Source organism: Sylvia atricapilla, chromosome 7 (genome assembly GCF_009819655.1).
Source record: "Sylvia atricapilla isolate bSylAtr1 chromosome 7, bSylAtr1.pri, whole genome shotgun sequence".
Lineage (NCBI taxonomy): Eukaryota > Metazoa > Chordata > Aves > Passeriformes > Sylviidae > Sylvia > Sylvia atricapilla.
Window position 1 is genome coordinate 32,645,440 of NC_089146.1, and position 17,554 is coordinate 32,662,993.

The 17,554-nt window shown below is 41.2% G+C and overlaps 1 protein-coding gene across 1 annotated transcript in view; it reads left to right on the plus strand.

Moving 5' to 3' along the window:
- The window catches only part of THSD7B (thrombospondin type 1 domain containing 7B), a 243,242-nt gene that overhangs the window by 101,252 nt on the left and 124,436 nt on the right, over positions 1-17,554 (plus strand). The window contains exons 7-9 of the mRNA XM_066323167.1: positions 7,442-7,633; positions 11,010-11,244; positions 12,947-13,062. Of these exons, the coding sequence (XP_066179264.1) occupies positions 7,442-7,633; positions 11,010-11,244; positions 12,947-13,062 (543 nt within the window). The remainder of the gene's footprint in view (positions 1-7,441; positions 7,634-11,009; positions 11,245-12,946; positions 13,063-17,554) is intronic.

Consider the following 17,554-nt stretch of genomic DNA (forward strand, 5'->3'; position numbering starts at 1 on the left):
CTGTGTTAATGCCAACTCACTTTTGGGGTGGTTTCTGGGGCTACAAGAGAAAAAAAATTCGTTCTGCTATTCCCAATACTTTGCAAATTGCCAATTTGCTTTGGGAATATCACTTGGATAACAAGCAGTGATAGGTTTCTCATGCTTATGAGGAAATGAGCAAGGCATGTCATTATTAAGAGTAGCATAATCTGAAGAAAAATCCTCATAATCAAACCAGAAGGTACAAAAGGTACCTTTGCATTTTTCCATGTCTGAAGACAAAAATTTTATTTTTGGAGTCAGTGTCTCTGAGAGAGCACAACTCTTTTTTTCCCTTTGTAATAAGCCCCTTATAATTTTTTTTTCAAGTTTTGAGTTGAGATTGAAGATGGCATGTTAAGTTTTCAAAAATAAGATATTTGGAAATTCACAGATGGGATACGTTGGGTATAAAATGCCACCTGCTTTTTGTCTGAATTAAAATGCCCAAATTCTTCAACTAAAATTATTCTGCCCCTATGCAAAGATATAAGATGAAGTGGATTCTGTACACTATTGGAATGAACAAGTCCACTAATACTTTTTTCCTCGAAGTTTTGAAAATATATGTATATTTTATAATATTTTAATACATTGGAATTATTTGTGTAATTGGTTTCTAGAATATTTGTTGTTGTTTAGCATTTGGAACAAAGCAGTACAGGGAAGGAAATAGAAGGACACCTGTTTCAATTATACCATAGCAGCAATTTCAACAATAAATCTTAATTGCAATCAGTCTTGATCAACCCACCTGCATAGATTTCCTCATTTGCAAGGAGAAGGGATAATGGAGAGAAAAATGGAAAAGACTGGAAAGAAACAGAGGAAAAAAAAATCCTGCAGAACACTAATAGGGATTATGTTATGTTCTTGTACTTTTAGTTTTCAGATTGCTGTGCAATGTTAATTACTGGGAGCAGCAGCCTGAATTTCTGTGCTTTTCTCTGGGGATACAGTGAACCCATGTTTACCTTGAGCTGCCACTTGAGCAATTTCTCTTCCATTCAGGAGGGATTGTGCAAACAGCCGCGAGGTAGAGCTAATTCTGCTTCTGTGCCCAAGCTCAGCAGGTGAGGGTGCAGCAAAGTCCTTTAAGTGACAACTTGTCTTTTTTGTGTGGGGTAGGAGACGCAGCTGAGCTGATCTCTCCGTGGGTACCTGCCTGCAGGTGTGCTGCTTGTTTTAACCTTGAGTGTGGAGATGCTGCACTGAGGTGTTCTGGGACCTTCTCTGCAGGCCTGGCAGCTGCTCACTGACGCGCCTCTCCTGTGCTGAGCTGTTGTGGTGCTTCCTTGGAGTCACAAATGAGTTTTCTTAAGTGCATTTGCATAAAGAGAGAAAAGAATTGTGGATTAACAGTGTAAATTGCAGTAGAGGATGTGTAGGGAAGAAAAACAGGTACTGCTTTTTTTCTATACTCGTCATCATCTTTTTCTCATAACCGCTGTAATGATGGACATAGGTAAGGGACAAGGCTGTGTAAATTATGCAGGGATTTGAGTGAGACTATTGATTTTATTTTGTAAACATATTTCCAGATTTTGTAACATGTTTCCAGACATACATTGCTTTTCCATATTCCTTACCATTGCCTCTGTTCCTTTTTTGTATTTTCTGTCTTTACTTTTCCCTTATACTCCTGCATTGTTATATCCTTCCTCTTCATTGTGCATTACGTGATTTAAAATGTTTTTGTAGCGGCATTAAACCAAGTCTTTTGACTCAAAACCTTAAGGATTGTCTCATCTCTTTTGTTATTTTCCCCTCCTCAAAGAATGTCCTTGTTTATTTGTGTTTGTTTCCTCCTGTCTGTCGTGAGTGGCTTGTTCTATTTCACAGCTTCACCTTCTTTCACGTTCTCGACCTCCCTTCCTCTTCATCTCTTGTGCATCCCCTTCCCTTCCGTGGGGCTCTGATAATACTGATGGACCAGTGCAATTAAATTTATTCCATACACCACTGCTTTCCCTGACAAACTGACACCTCTCCTCTCCCACCTTCCTACCTGTTGACTGGCATTAAGCAAAGTCAGCCAGGAGGCAGGATTTCAGTGGAGTGTGACATTCATCTGTGGAGATGACTGAGCACGGCAAGCCCTGGATGCTTTCTCCTCTAAAGCTGGTTGCGCAGCATGGGGGAAAAAAAAGTAAATCTGTGATGTTGTGATGAGATGAAGACATTCAGGAGGGTTATAAGAAATTTCTCCTATTGTAATTTGATTGTTATTGCGTTTAAATGTAACGTTTTCCTTAGTTGATGAGGTGCCCAGGCCAGGATCCTGCCAGCTCACAGTTTCTCTGCATGCAGTTGCTCTAAGCAAACTGGCATGCAGTCAATAGGAATCCCTCCGAATTTACTGCTGCCTGTTGACATCTTACTCTGTTACAGGCAAGTATTTAATCAAAGTTTATTGTCATTCTTTTCTGAGATTTAACTGGGACGTAAAATTTTACGATATGTATAGTATTTTAGATGACAGCTTCATTATTTCCACTGAATAATTTGAAATGCTACAAGGAGAAATATTGATGGCAAACTGGTAATTGTCATTAAATATGCAGCATTTTTGCAGCAGTCACTTGTGCCAAAAATAAATTTTCTGAACTTCTAGGTAGCAGCACGGAACGGTCTGAAATGCAATTCCTTTGTCTTGGGCCTTTTCCCATCGTGGAGGTCACTTGAGGCTCCAAACATGTTCAAACCTGGGAACTTCAAAGTGACTTTGCAATTTTTCTTTCTGAAAAATGAGCGTGGTATTATATTATTGAATGTCAGAAGGAGAACACTTGGTTTGTTATTGAGTTGATCTTTCGATTCCTGCTGCCTGATGGGATTTTTATTTTTGCTGCCTTAGTTGTCTCCTGTCCAGTGGACATTCCCTTTTTCCTGACCCAGGAGGGATGTCTTTGGCAGGAGTAATTAAAAACTGTGTCACGGGAGGTGGGCACAACAGGTCACTGGGAAGAACGAGACAGAGCACCAGAGCTGCAAGGCAGGGTGTAAAACAGACAGGAGCAGTTTATTATTGGATTGGCTCCAAACAAAACATTCCTGTTGGTTCAGTGCCTCACCGTGGACTGCATTACTCAGGACTTGTGGGAGCGGCTTCTCCTTCTGGAATGCAAAAGATAATGAAAAAAAAAAATTAAATTTCTGGAAAACCCAGTCTCTTCAGTTCAAGGAGGGGTTTAGGTTATTCCTTATTGCTTTCCTTGTTGGGAGGAATTTAGTTTGCTTTTAGGTGAATGAAAAATTCCGCTTAGAATGATGCTTCTCTCTTACCTTGTTAAGGAATTCAATTGAGGGACCAGTACATTAAGTAATGAGCAACTTTGTTAGCAAGTATATTTACAAAAATGCCATTCTTGTCTTTTGTAATTATTACACCCTGACATGAAAGAAAAAGGATTAAATCTTTCCTATAAAATGCTATCTGTTGGGTAGATCTTGAGTATTTAGCTTTATAATCACTAAACTATTCAAGTAAAAGGCAATCAGTTTAAAAAAATGCCATTAGAGTTGGTCAGGATGCTTGCAATAAAGCATTTTGAATAGGAAACTGTAACATTTATCTTAGCTACAGCTTCTTTTAGGAAAGCAAGTATTCAGCGAGGCTGAGAACAATCGGTGCTGAAGGCATGAAATAAAGAGCGTGTGAGAGGGATCAGCTGGGATGCTGAGGGTGCTGTTTCAGTTCTTATCCCTCAGGCAGATCAGAAGCTGGATGGTGTGGGTTGTGCTCTCAGGTGATGGTGTCTGGTTGTGCTCTTGCTCCCTCCCTGGAGGGGGCTTTTCCACCCTCCAGCCTGGAGAGAAGCCTGCAGGTTTTGTGATCCAAGTGCAGCACCCAGCTCTTGGCCTGGCTGAACCTCACACAGCTGGTTCAGCCCTTTGATCCAGCCAGTCCAGATCCCCCTGCAGAGCCTTGCTGCCCTCCAGCACACCCACACTCCTGCCCAGTTCGATGCTCTCTGGGAATTTGCTGAGTGCCCTCGTTCCCCTGTCCAGATCGTCAGTAAAGACATCAAACAGGGCCCTGGAGAGCACCTCTGGTGACAGCCCCAGCTGGATGGAACTCCAGTCCCCACCACTGCCTGGGACTGCAATCCAGCCAGGTTTGTACTGCAAACTGCTCCAGTCCAAGCCATGAGCAGCCAGTTTCTCCAGGAGGATGCTGTGGGTGATGGTGTCAAAGGCTTTGATAAAGTCCAGGTAGATACATCCACAGCTGTTCCCTCATCCTCTGAGTGGGTCACCTTGTCATAGAAGGACATCAGGTTGGTTAGGCAGGACCTTCTTTCCTAAATGCTTGGTGGCTGAGAATGATCCCTTGTTCTGCTGTACATGCCGTGTGACTGCATTTGAGATGATCTATTCCATGACCTTCCCTGGAACCGAGGTCAAGCTGCAGACCTGAAATTCCCTGGATCCTCCTTCCAGCTCTTCTTGTAGCTGGGTGTCACATTTGCCAGCCTCACTGATCACCTCTGGGGCTGCCCTGGATAGCCAGGACTTCTGGTCAAAAATGGACAGTGGTGTGGTCCAGCTCCCTCAGTGCATTTGGGTGGATGCCCCGTAAAACACTCCTGTGCATGTAAAGATTATGGAAAGATCTAGAAAGATTATTCAGCCATAGGTGAGATAAAGAATTGCACCTTCAAGGTATGGAGTGGACAGTTTGGAAGCTCTTGAGAATTTAATATTCCTTTTAAATCTGCAACAATGCATAAAGCACACTTCAGCTATATCCTGTTCTAGTATTTTTCGTGGAAAATGAAAGATTATTACCTCCCTTTTTAGTATACAGTAGTTTTCTGAGAATTCTCTGCCAGGCAGCTGGTACAGAAGAAATTCCCCTTCTGCAGTAATAGAAGGCAGTAATTAAACCTGAACACAGCAAATAAAGTAAATCAAAGTGAGTGTTGAATTGTACCTTCATGAACCCAGTGGTAAACTCTTTCTAACAAAGCACAAAGCTTCCTTTCTTTGCCCAGGAACTGTGAATTGCAGCCTCTGTTTGCAGTGTTGCTGTTGCTGTCACCTGCTGTAAATCCTGCGTGAAAAATCGTGGAGAGAAGAAGTTGCAAGTGTATTTGCCTCCTTTCCCCACAGGGTGCTCACCCCACAATATGTGGCATATGAGCTTATGGGTGGAAAGTCACCCCAAAGGGGGCCCAAGTGTTTAAAGCATTTTCTGAGAGGTGTGGGTTGGGTTTTTCAAAGTCTGTTTTTTATAATCAGTGGAAAGGCTCTCTTGGCTTTTAACAAGTAGTTCCTCTCTGATGCTTAGGTCTGTAGCACAGTCTGGTGGAAAAAACTGGGCTAAATTCAGAATTTGGTGAACATCATGGCACTTTCTGGCCATCAGTCCTGAGGAAACAGCTAACCTGTGGATGGAGGGGTGGGACTCATGCTTTCAGAGGCGGTGTCCCATCTCATCCCGACGGGTTCTGCAGCCTGTCCCTGGCTCTGCTTCCCTGGGAGTGATGGGAGAGGAGGACAGATGCTTCACCCTGCTTCACCCAAGCATGTAATCTCTTGATGCTGCTGTACCCCTGACTCCTAAAATCAGCCTGCCCAGGCCGCCCTGCCGTTCCCTGCTGCCGTACAGACAAGCTGTCAACACGTTAGCAGGGATTTTGATGCTTAAGTGACTCGGGAAGACAGCTGGAATAAGCTTACAGGTTTATTTGCCGTTTTCACTTTCTTCTTTTTTTTTTTTTTTTTTTTCTGAAGGTAGTTCTCAGCATTAGTGAGCATCCAAAGCAGCAGTGGTGATACAGGGGCTGGTCAAAGTAGGTTCAGCTTGGTTTTCCTTGGGATGCCAGTGGATGGGGGCTCTGTGTAAGGGAGTGATGCCAAGATTGGGCACAGCGAGCCTTTCCAGGTGAGCACAAAGGAGAGGAGTATAAACCCAGAGTGTTTCTAACCATATCTTGCAGTCTGATTGCCTGCTGGATCTGCTGTTCCTTCTCATAATACGCTTGAAAAGTTTTATCTGTGCCTCGAAGGCGATGAGCCTGTCTTCATTTAGGGATGCATCTGCAGATAATAGCGCTGTGCTGTTGACAGCTTTATGTGCTCACAGCCTCCCTCTCTTATTTACTCACTTGTAGGTGTGGGCTCTTGTAAAAGCAGCACGGTTTTCTGCCCTCCCAGTTTTAATTGCTTCCTGGGCTGCCTTGTTATGGAGCCTGTTCCTGGAGCATGAGGTGAAAGAGGCACTTTCTGCCATTATAATTTTATTGTTTTTCTTATATATAATTAAGCCTGGATAGTCATTATGGTTTTTTCGCTAGGTTTATAATTAAAGAAACCTTGAAGGAGAGGTTTGTAACTATTCAAAGGGCAAAAGAGGAGGTAACATGTGGTGGGACCCTTTCGTTTATAAATAGTTGAGCTTCTAGAAACTTCAGATGTGTAGCTGAAGTTTCCTGAGGATCCAGAAATACTAAATAGTAGAACAGTGTGGCAAAGTCAGTCCTGACTATTCATCACTTGAAATACATTTGTAACACATTGGGTGTAATTCAGTACTAAAAGAGTTCTATTTTATGAATTTTTGTGAATTATGATGTTCTTGTAAATTCTATGTAATTAAACAAATTTCTTATTTTAAAAAATAGTTTCTTTTCCTTTTTAAAAACAATAGTTAGTTCCCTGTATTCCACATCACATCTCTCATGTGCTTTATTTTGCTGCTCATTCTGGCTTGTAGTTCTTTTGGGGGGTAGGTTTTTCCCCACTGTTCATTCTTGTTGAAAGGGCTTCTGGAAAGATGCTTCTCATCAGGAGGTCTGCTTTGGTCCAGGTCCCTTGGTTCGTCTGCAGCAGGAAGTGTTTCTCTTTTGAATAGTGGTGGCCCAATAGATTCATAATTTTAGATCTCCTAGCTTTTGGGTGGGAGGCAAGAGTCAGAAATAAGAGTGGCTCATTCTGGTGAGGTTGAAGGGGAAGGACCAAAACATCTGCCACATACTCCTCTGGCCTACAGGAGAAAGAAACCTGACTTCTCTGGGGACCTGCACAATTTGTACTGTGGAAAACAAGTTTTGTAGGTAGAGATTGCTAGAAAATATGGAGCAATTATCTGTAGATATATTACAGCTTTCTGTTGATGAAATTGTCTCATTCCTTTCGCTTACCTTCTTCAGAGAGTGGACTGCAGCCAAGATGTCACACACCGAGCTTGGAACAAGTTTTTTTTTTTTCTTCTTTGCTTTCCTGCATAAAATTTTAAGATGGTTGTTCAAGTATTACACTTTGCAGCCTGAAGCCTCACCACACGCTGTTCTGCAGCATATTCCTCCACAGGCAGGTGGACATTTGACAAGAAGCCAGTCTGTTTGGTGCAGGCTGCGGGTATTGAACCGTGCTGTGCCTCCCTCCATGGTCTGTCTTGTTTCATTTGCTCCAGGTGAAGAAGTGCCACATCACCTGTGCTCAGAGCTTCCCCATGCCGAGGTGGTGGCTTGTGAAGTCCCTTGTGCCAGGGACTGTGTGGTCAGCGAGTGGTCCCCGTGGTCCCCCTGCTCCCACTCCTGCTCCAGCAAAAACGCCGAGGGCACTCAGAGCAGGAGCAGGGCCATCCTGGCCCTTCCAGCCGAGGGTGAGTGCTGAGCATTCCTGGACAATCACTGTCCCTGTAACGCATTGCCTTCCTTCCCTGAGCCACACTGTGTTTAGATCAGAGCTAACCCAGTTCCTTGGGAATCAGGGATAATACTGAATGCTTGTCTCTGCCTAGGGACTGACAGATCTTGATGGGCTGGAGTTCATGTGTCACTTGGAGAAATTCTGTCGCAGTTTAAAATTGTTTGCTTCAGCCTCTGGATTGCTGCCAGTTGAGAGCCTGTCTGGGTGTGAATTTGGTTCTGGAGAGCTTCATCCTTTCCTGTTAAAACTGCTGTGTGGCAGAGTCATCACACAAGTGTCTTATGTGGGAACATATCAGTAATGATTTCAAACCAATGAGCTGTGGAAAACGAGGAAATGGAAAAGGACTTGCCTTTTTTTTTTTTAATGTAAGACCTGGAATGTGTTGACCTGCTTGTTGTAGTAAGTAAATAGCCCTTGATAAATATATGCCATTTCTTCTGGATCTTCATGGACGTGTCATGTATCTGTTCTTTTACATATTAACGTCAGTGATACAGCTATTTAAACAAACCATTTGGTATTAGAAGTGTAGTCTTCTAATACAGTATGGTAATATGGTAATTAATTTATGTGTTGGTTTATCGCATAGGATTTGAAAGGTCTTGGATCAAGTGCATAAAAATTCATAAAACGTGAAGAGGTCCAACAGACTAAAGCCTTATTGACACAAAATACCTGCCAGTGCCAAAACTAGGTGCAGTTAATGCAGCAGCAAAACACTTTCAGATGCAAATCTAGTCCAGGACAAGCTCTGTTAAGTGCTATTTTGTAAATTATCGTTAAAGCCACCCACGGTTTCTGGGCTAATGTAAGGACTTGATCTTGCAAACCCTTACTCATGTGAAGGGTCTGTATTGACATAAACATCCTCATAAGCACTTGTGAAGAAAATTGGGACCCTTCATGATGAAAATAATTGTTGATTGAATGATAATAACTACTACTAAAAAAGTCTATGAGCTGGAGAATAATTAAAAGGAAAATGCAGTTGGTCTCATATTTTCCATGGACGTAATGAAAGCAAATAACAGATAAAGCAGGGATTACAAGAGTGAAATTGTGAAGGAGTGAATTCTGGAAGTACAGAAGCACAATAATCTCAGCCAAAAAGGCTAACCTAAAAAGGGTGTACTCTGAATTAAATACTTGAAGTTTCTCAGGAAGGAATAATTAACTATTATTCAACTATTGACTAAATCAAACTTCCTGACTTTTTCTGTGCATCTGTAGCAATGGTGTAACAATCTGCTGTGTGGAGTCACACATGTGTATGCAGATAGTGATTGAAATTTGGGAGAGTGGAAGTGGAGTTAATACTATTATCACTGCAATATTAAGGCAATTTTAAAGTACCTGCTTTCTCTATCTTTTTCATACCCAGCTCACAGCTCAGCACCTGATTTCTACAGAGCTCTGGTAGCTTTGCCAAAGCCAGTTTGTTTGGCCTCTGTCAATGGAGGAAGAGTCAGCTGTGGCTCTGCTGTTGGAGGATTTATGGAAATCTTGGGTCGTTTTCTCCAAGCTCTTTACCTGTTCCCAGAATATGATAACCAGGAAGCTGTTGATTTAAATCAGGTTTTAGAAGATAATTCTTTACACAGCAAATATCTGAAACTTGGTGCTGGAGGAGATCATGGAGCAGGCACTCCCAGCAGGTGTAAAATGAATTATAGGAATTGCTGAACATCATAAAAAAATCTGTAAATGGCTACTGGAATGGCCAGGCAGAGGCATGTTGTCCTGCTTTCTTTGTACAGAAGTTGTCAATGAAATGCAGAAAGTGGCCAGGCCTTTGTGCTCTTTATGAAAACAGCCTCTGCTGCTTGCAGTGCTGCAGGCAAGTTTGGACGGGCCACTTCTTACTATGTTGAGTTAAATCTGCCTTGTTCAGGAGAGCTTCATTAACGTATTGTAACTAACATAGTATTGAAAAAAACATGCTAATTTTTCCCTGAGAACTTCAGAATTCAAGTTGGATATGTTATTTAGTTGTTTGGGGTTTTTTTCCTTACAAATGGATCCAGCATTTTGCCATTTGCTTGTTACAATTACAATTGTTACAATTATTTATTTCTAAGATGGGTCTCAAACACACAAGAAAAATAACTGATTTTCATTTTTCCTGCCAAGTCAAATTCTTCAGAAAATAAGCTACCTGGGGCATTTTCTACTCCGTCATCATACTAAACATTTCTGAGACTGAATGCCATGTGGAACATTTCATGGAAAGATGAATGGTAATGTGACATGATTATCCAGTGGGTTAGGTAGTTTCTCTCTTTTCTTTTCTCCCTGCTATTCATTGTGACCATTTGGGGGTTTACCTTTTTTCAGGAGGGTCATTCCTGCCAAGGCAATAGGCATCCCGTTGACATCCCTTCATCTCCTGGTGATTTTAGTAGGGTGCAGATGTGCTCTGAACCTTGTGGTATCTGTCTCCAACACTTCAGCTCTTTCGAAACATTCAGCACTTTGGCTATGTCCCAAGTTGTCTGGATTCACCCTTTTGGAGGAGAATGGTTTTGATTTTAGTAATTTTTGCTTCTTTCTTCCTAAAATGACAATGCTTACTGTTAAATTTCACTGCATTATTTATTACAGGATAAATTCAGGCTGCTGGCTGGAGTGTTAACAGCTTCTGGGGAGGCTCTTCAGACTCCTTTATTTTGGGGCTTTGTCACCAGTTGCTGACAAAGTGCAGCAGTTTAGCAAAATTGTTGGACATGAGTTTGAAGGATGGTGCTTCAGAGAAGTGAAGGCTTCGTACTCATGTCTTTTAAGTTTCCCTCCCCTGGATTTGCAGATGTGGGTGTCGTTTGATGCATCCTACTGTCATTACAGCTCAGCTTCCTCTGTTGCTCAAGCCTTTAAGGCAACATGTGAATAGAGTCCAAATATGTGAGAGAGATGTTCCTTCTTGGGAGATTAGCAAGGAGAATGAACATAAAAACAATGCTTAATTTGTCTTTAAACCTGATTGTGTGTTTGCTGAGTGATACAAGCATTTAAATGGAATTAACTTGGCTCTGTGTTGGAGTTATTGATAAAGTAACTCAGAAATATACTTTGCCTGTTTCTGTTTCCATTATGCATTGGAATACAATTTTATGCAAGGCTAGTTTAATGAGGAAACGATATTTTAGAAGGTTGTTATTACAGCCATAAAGGTCAACAGCTTTATTTAAGCTTTATTTATTTTTTTTTCACAAGAGGTGGAAAAGAGAAGGTATTGTGCAAACCTGACTTTTTTTAAATTTTTTTTTCCACATCTTCCTTTTGCCACGTGCCGTGGGATGAGGATCTGATGTTCTCTTGACCGTTTGCAGGTGGAAAAGCCTGTCCCCCTGAGCATGCCCTGCAGGAGCAGCGTGCCTGCAACGAGCACCAGTGTGTGCATTTCTTCTGGGAAGCTTCTCCCTGGAGCTCCTGCTCCCAGGACGTGCTGGGCACTGCGCTCAACGCCACCAGCAGCTGGAGCGAGGAAACCAGCTGTGGGGTGGGCATTCAGACCAGGAAAGTCTTCTGCAGGAAGAGCAGCTCTGGCCACGTCACCCCAAAAAGGTATTTAAAGAAAGCTTGTTAGTGTTTATAAATTAAATATGTGCATAAATGCATTTTCAGCAAGTGTATGGACTCCGCAGCATCGAAATAATTTCGTTTCAGGACTAACTCTCCAGGTACTACTCCATCACTGTTGTAACAGGTAAAGAAACCAAATATCCAGCCAGTTTTAACTTTTCATGTAAATCCCGGCGAAAAGTGTGCTTTCAGTGCTGGAGATGTTTTGCTGTAGCTCCTCTGCTACTCTAATTTACAGTTTTCTGCAAATATTTTCCCTGAAGGACAGGTGTGAGGAAAATATAAACCACATTTGAATATAATGTTCAGCGACACGTTATTAGCAGTGCTCTAATAAAAAAGAAAAAGTAAATAGATTTTGCATTATATTTACACTCCAATAAGGCAGTGCCATATGTGTGATCTGTATTGTTCACTTGGTTTATATAACTCCCATAATGTGATAGCAGCACAACAAAATTATGTATTCTGCAGTAGAAATAGCCCAAATTTTGCTTTGCTTTACTAAATGAGGAAAATAAGTAACGCAGATGTTTTCATTAATATCGAAAAATCAAGACGTTGCTAATTATTTTCACACCATTAATGAGTCTGGATATTTAGAACCGAGTTTCCTTTCCTATTGTGACTCTCAAAACAATGCTGTTTGTGTAAGCAGACTGTGCTGATTTCCGTAAAGTTAATTAAAATTTTTGAGGTTAATGGGGTTAATTAAATAAAAGAGAAAAAATCTGGTATTTGTGTATGTCTCAAATGCATTGATATGCTTGAACTTTACCTAATTAAACATGTTGTTTATAGAGCTGTGTAATGCCTAAAATAGTTATTAGCCCCCTCCACTTTTGAGGTGGTGTAAGAGGAAATGGAACTGAAGGGGGTAAGTAAACTTTTAAATAGCTGAATCATGGGTTTAACTTTTTTTTTTTTTTCCTTGTATGGGTTAATGGCACATTCCTCCTTCAAATGGGATCATTTTGGGTTGCATGCATTACTAAGTATTGTTGAGTGATCTTTTTAACAGAAATTAATAAGTAGTCCCTTCTTGTTCACCTACTTGATGATATGCAAGATCTGACTGATCCCGTAAAACTGTCCCTATTCTGCTCTTTAAGTCCTCATATATTAACTGTGTCTGAAACTTCCAGTAGAATACGTATGACATGTTTTCTATGTAGGAGTTAAAAATGAATGAAGAAAATCACAGAGCTCTTCATACTGTATTGCACTTCAAACTATTTTTGTGTTCCTTGGAGGTTGAAAGTTGAGGAATATGTCATCAGCCCTTACAGACAGGTGGTTTGAAGGCTGTTGTGTATTGTGCTAAAACAGGACTACTTTATAAACACAACTTCTCACTTTCTTTGGTAATAAATATATCTGTTTTACTCCCATAAGCTTTGTGCTTTTGATGTCACAGTCATCAAAACATTTAGTCTGTAGTCATCAAGCCAAGCTCCCCATTTAAAAAAATAAAAAATTGCTTTTTTATTCATCCTTGAAATGTATTAAATTCAGCTGAGTTTCATGAGTGGAAAAAAAAAAAACAACAACCAAGGCTTGCCCTGGCCAGGAGTGATATCTTTGTGATGGCAGTGTGCTCACAGCCATGTGAAAATCTTAGGAATAAAATCTTTCTCCACAGTTTGAAGTTTTTATTTTGTTTTATCCATGCTTGGGTCCGCAGGTGTCCGGAGTCCCTCCGGCCGGAGGCGGTGCGGCCGTGTCTCCTGCCCTGCAGGAAGGACTGTGTTGTTACACTCTTCAGTGAGTGGACACCCTGTCCCACAGCCTGTCAGCCTGGTAAGCCTTTAAGAAGTCAAAATTTGGGGGAAAACCTAATTGGCCTAGAAGCATTTGGCAGGTGAAGTTCACACCAGTCTAATGATTTTTAGGGCAATCATCTGCGTGAGTTTTGGACCTGAGGACTTTGGCCCTTGACTTTTGAGTTGATGTTTGTGGGTGGGATCCTTATGAGCAGCTTTGGTGATGTGAATTCTCTTTGCCTGGAAAAAATTCCTGCTGGTTTTCTGCCCTCAGGGTCAGAACTCCAAGGCCCCTGTGCTGCCTGGCTGCACGTGGAATTGCTTACATATGAAATGTAATTTTCTCTATCAGCCTGGGCGTACGTACAGGGTTGTGCAAATACCTCCTGTGCTTTGTGGTTTTTTGAGGGCCAAGCATCTCTTTGATCTTTTTGGTTAACTTTGAGGCACAACAAGTAGACAACAAGTTTCTTTTTATAATCATCTAGTGTTGGGTTTTCTGACAAATTTGTGTTTCGTTAATTGTTCAGATGAAAGTCTGCTAAGTTATCAGAATATTTCATTATTGTTGGTTGTTTCCTTGCCCTTCAAAGATTATCAGTGGATGCTTTAGCATAGTCCTTGTTGGATTTTACAGGAAAATGAGTTGCTTTCTAAAACAGTGAATCCTGTTTTAATTAGCAATTTATTTTTAGACTTTAAATGAGCTGCCTATGAAGGAGTAGAATAAATTACCTGGTAAATTACTTTGTTTATTAAATAATAGTCTACAATTAAAATGAGAAGAAATTAATTATTTAACCTCCTTGGCAGTGTTATCATTTTAATATAATTCTAAATTAAAACTTCTTAGATGAGGGAGTTTGTTTTCTGCTAAATCTGTTATTGATATGGCTGCATTGCAAGATTTTTTTTTTTTAATTGCATTGCACAATTAAAACCTCAGCACGATAATGAAATTTCAAAGCCACCATACCTATGTGAGTTGTTAGGGGTGTTGTGGTTGTTTTTATAGAAAAGTTGTATTTAATGAAAGCAATATACAGATGGCGAATTACTAATCAGATCAAACAGGAACAGGTATTGCCTGGCAGATTTAAAATTAATTGTGTACCAGCATAAGATCAGAACGTAGACAGACCTGGAATCACTAAATCAGCTTTACACAGAACTTCGCCAGTTGAGCTGGTCATAGTTTATCTGAGGAAATACATCTGAGTTTACCATCTCACAATAAAAAAGCTGACATTTTCCCTACATTTAAATGTCATCAGACAACCGTCTGTCTTGTGGCAGAAGATTATCTCCTGCCTCAGCAGTGCAGACAGCCCTGAACTCAGGGCAGGAACAGATGGACAGACAACATAATTCACAGAGGAAGTGCCACTGAATCCCAGCACCTGTTGGGGAGGCAGGAGCAGGGAGGTTGCTGCAAGTTATTGATTCTCTGCCACTGCAGATATTTAAAGGTGGCAACTGTCTACTGCAGTCTTCTGTAATGTATGTGTTTTACCTGGTCTTTGAGGATGGATTGGAAAAAGAATCAAGGAGTCTGTAGGGTGGTTTCAGGATTTGAAATGGGCTGAATGAACAGCAGGTAGATTTTCCTCTGTCACCTGCTTTCCTGGGGATGAAAGTGGCCTGGAGAGGTAACTGCTTTCAGCATGGATGAGGTACTCCCTGGTCTGTCAGCATAGATTTAAAACAGAGAGATTAGAAAAAGCAAACAACTAACAATAAATAACATTTTTCATTTTCCTTCTGAAAATAGATAGTACCTTTTCTCTTCTGGGCATTGGTTTTCCAGGAAGAAGGTTAGAAATTTCACAGTTACTTAATTCTGCAAACAAGTTTACATGAAATGTTAGGTAGTAGCTGCCCTATTTTTTCCCCATGCCTTAAATCAGATTTGAAATGAGATGGGGTAAAAGTGGATAAAATGCATGGTGTGCTACAATAAGAAATTCCATCGACCTCTACCTTGTGTCAGACAGTCCATGATCTGCCACTTCCAATCCTCATAAACACACAGCCAGGGCTGGTCTAAGCAGAAGACTGAAGAGCTCTTATCTCTACAAAGGTGTTGGAGATGGCACTGATTTTGGTGACTAAAATCTCAGAGAATCTGTCCTTGTTTTTTTTGTGTGAGCAGAGTCTTGTGTTGACCAGGCTCTGGCTTTCCATCTGGCCAGGAGCAGAGTGGGAAGCTGAATGTTTTCTGTGGATGCTGGACCTGGTAGAGCACATGTTCCAGGAGTGAAAAGGGATTTTGTCCCCTCACCTGAGAATGGTGGTGCAGCTCTGTGAGCCCTGGGCGTGGAAGCCCCTGGGGATGAAAGACAGAGGAGGGAAGGATGCAAGATCCAGGGAGAAGTAAGAGTGGGTTGGTAGGAATTCTATGGTGCTGTGAGGGAGGAGGATGGAGGAGGTGGCACAGGAGGGTGAGGCACCCCTGAATTTCTCAAACAGCGTTATCTGAGTTACAAAGTCAAGGACAGAGAAGTTAAGATGGTCCCTAGATCTTAAGGCTTTACTTTTTTTCAGGAGGGCAAATAGTCATAGCCATGCTGGAAATCAGTTTGGCTTTAAAAGGACAGTCCTCCACAGTGCTAATACTCTGGAAAAATCAGGCTATAGCAATTTCAACTGAAATATAAAAATTATGCTCATTAACATTTGTAAGGAATGCTATAGAAAAGCTGGTGAAGAAATTCAATTTTGAAAATGGGGTTTGAGTAAGGTGCAATAAATGTTGAGGATAATTTAGTTTCTTGAGGTGGAGAAAATTACTGTGGGAAGCTCATTTAGATTTGGTACTGATTAATAGGAAGGAAATGGGTAAGATTCTAATGGTGGTAGATAATTTGAATGAAAATCATCACAAAGTGATAGAGTTCATGGTTCTTGGAAGGGAAGGATGGCAATATCACAAGACATTAGGAAAAGAAAAAGTATATATAGACTTCAAAAACCTGCAGGAATTGGTATCTACACCTCTTGGGAACTTTGTGCAGATAGGAGCACAGAAGACCTGGAAGCTCCAAGAAAGCCTGTCCAAAGGGCTGAAGCCCTCCTGGACTCTAATTTCTATTCTGAAACTGTGCTAATAGCAAGTCAGGAGCACTGAGGAGCAAGGCACGTGTTGGTCTGTATGTGATTTGCAAGTTCAAGGCATGAAGAGGAGCACCACACACATCTAGAGAAGGGACTCTTTTTGACTTACTGTCTGAGTTGTTCAGGATCTTGTTTCCTTTTGGATTGTCAAATTGTTTCACAAAGATTAGAAACAAGAAATCAAGGATGCAAACTGAGCTAGAGGATTTTAGATCGTGAAAAATGCATAAATGGATTAAAAATAAGGGAAACTGAATGAAATGTGCTTTCTTGGAAATGGGGGAAGCACAGCATGGGGAATGTGCAGCTGCTGCCATTGTTTGCTGTCTGCAGCCAGGAGAAGAATGTACTGAGGAGTGTTTCCATTGAGTAGCTACTCCCATGTCAGTGAGGTTGTGTGAATAAGAAAGAAATAGTAAAGTAATGCCAGAGCATCAAGTGGCTGTCTTGTGGGTGAGAAATAAGGTCTTAAAGAACTAAAACTCAGTAATACCAAGGCAAAACAAACCAAAACTCTCCCCCACATCTCCAGAAAGAAAGGTTAAGAAAATTGTAGATGACTCATCCTAAATTCATTATGCAGAAAGCCACAAGAACAAGTTATTACTCAAGATACAAACATTTCGAGAATCAGATTGTAATAAACTGGCCAGTAAGGATTTATTGAGAACAAATTGTCCCCAATAAATTTAATCTCCACTTTTTTTAACAGCGTAGCTGTTCTAATTAAGGGAAGTGGTAGATTTTTGACACATTAAACTTTTATCAGGAAGCTGAGGAACAGTGGCTTAAATTAAATCACTCTTAAATGGGTACTCAGCTGCTTGAAAAAATCTCACAGTGGATATCACAGTGTTAATAGTCTGTCTGTGTCTTCTTTACTGCCTGTTATTGATACACTCTGATAAGATCCTGTGAGCCTTCTCTCCAAGCAGAGGAGTCCCAGCTTTCCTGGTCTCTTCTGTGTGTCAAGTGCTCTGCTCCCTAAATAGTCTTTGTGGCCTCAGACACCTCTGGAGATACAATGGGTTACAAAATGAATGAAAGTCAGCAGTTAGAAATGCTAAAATCCTACCAGGCTTGTCAAATTCCTGAGTGTGTTGTGTATAAGACCCCCCAAGGGGTCAGTGAACTGTGCCCTGGGGAGGCTGCAGGTCCTTGGGCACAGTGTTGGGAGAAAGTGAGCAACAGAGGGAATTGAACTGGACCTACACAGGGCTGGGTTTGCTTAGAGAGGAGAAGACTTAGAATAGTGGATGCAAACCTTTACAATTTTGTAAAGGGTCTGCATTAGGTGGCAGGGATAAACATGTAGTGGACAGAAGATAAAACAGTTTACTTTCCAGGAGCGATGGTGTGGGCTAAATTTTAAAGGAAAGGCTCTTTGTGAGGCTTTACAGGCACCGAATCAGGCA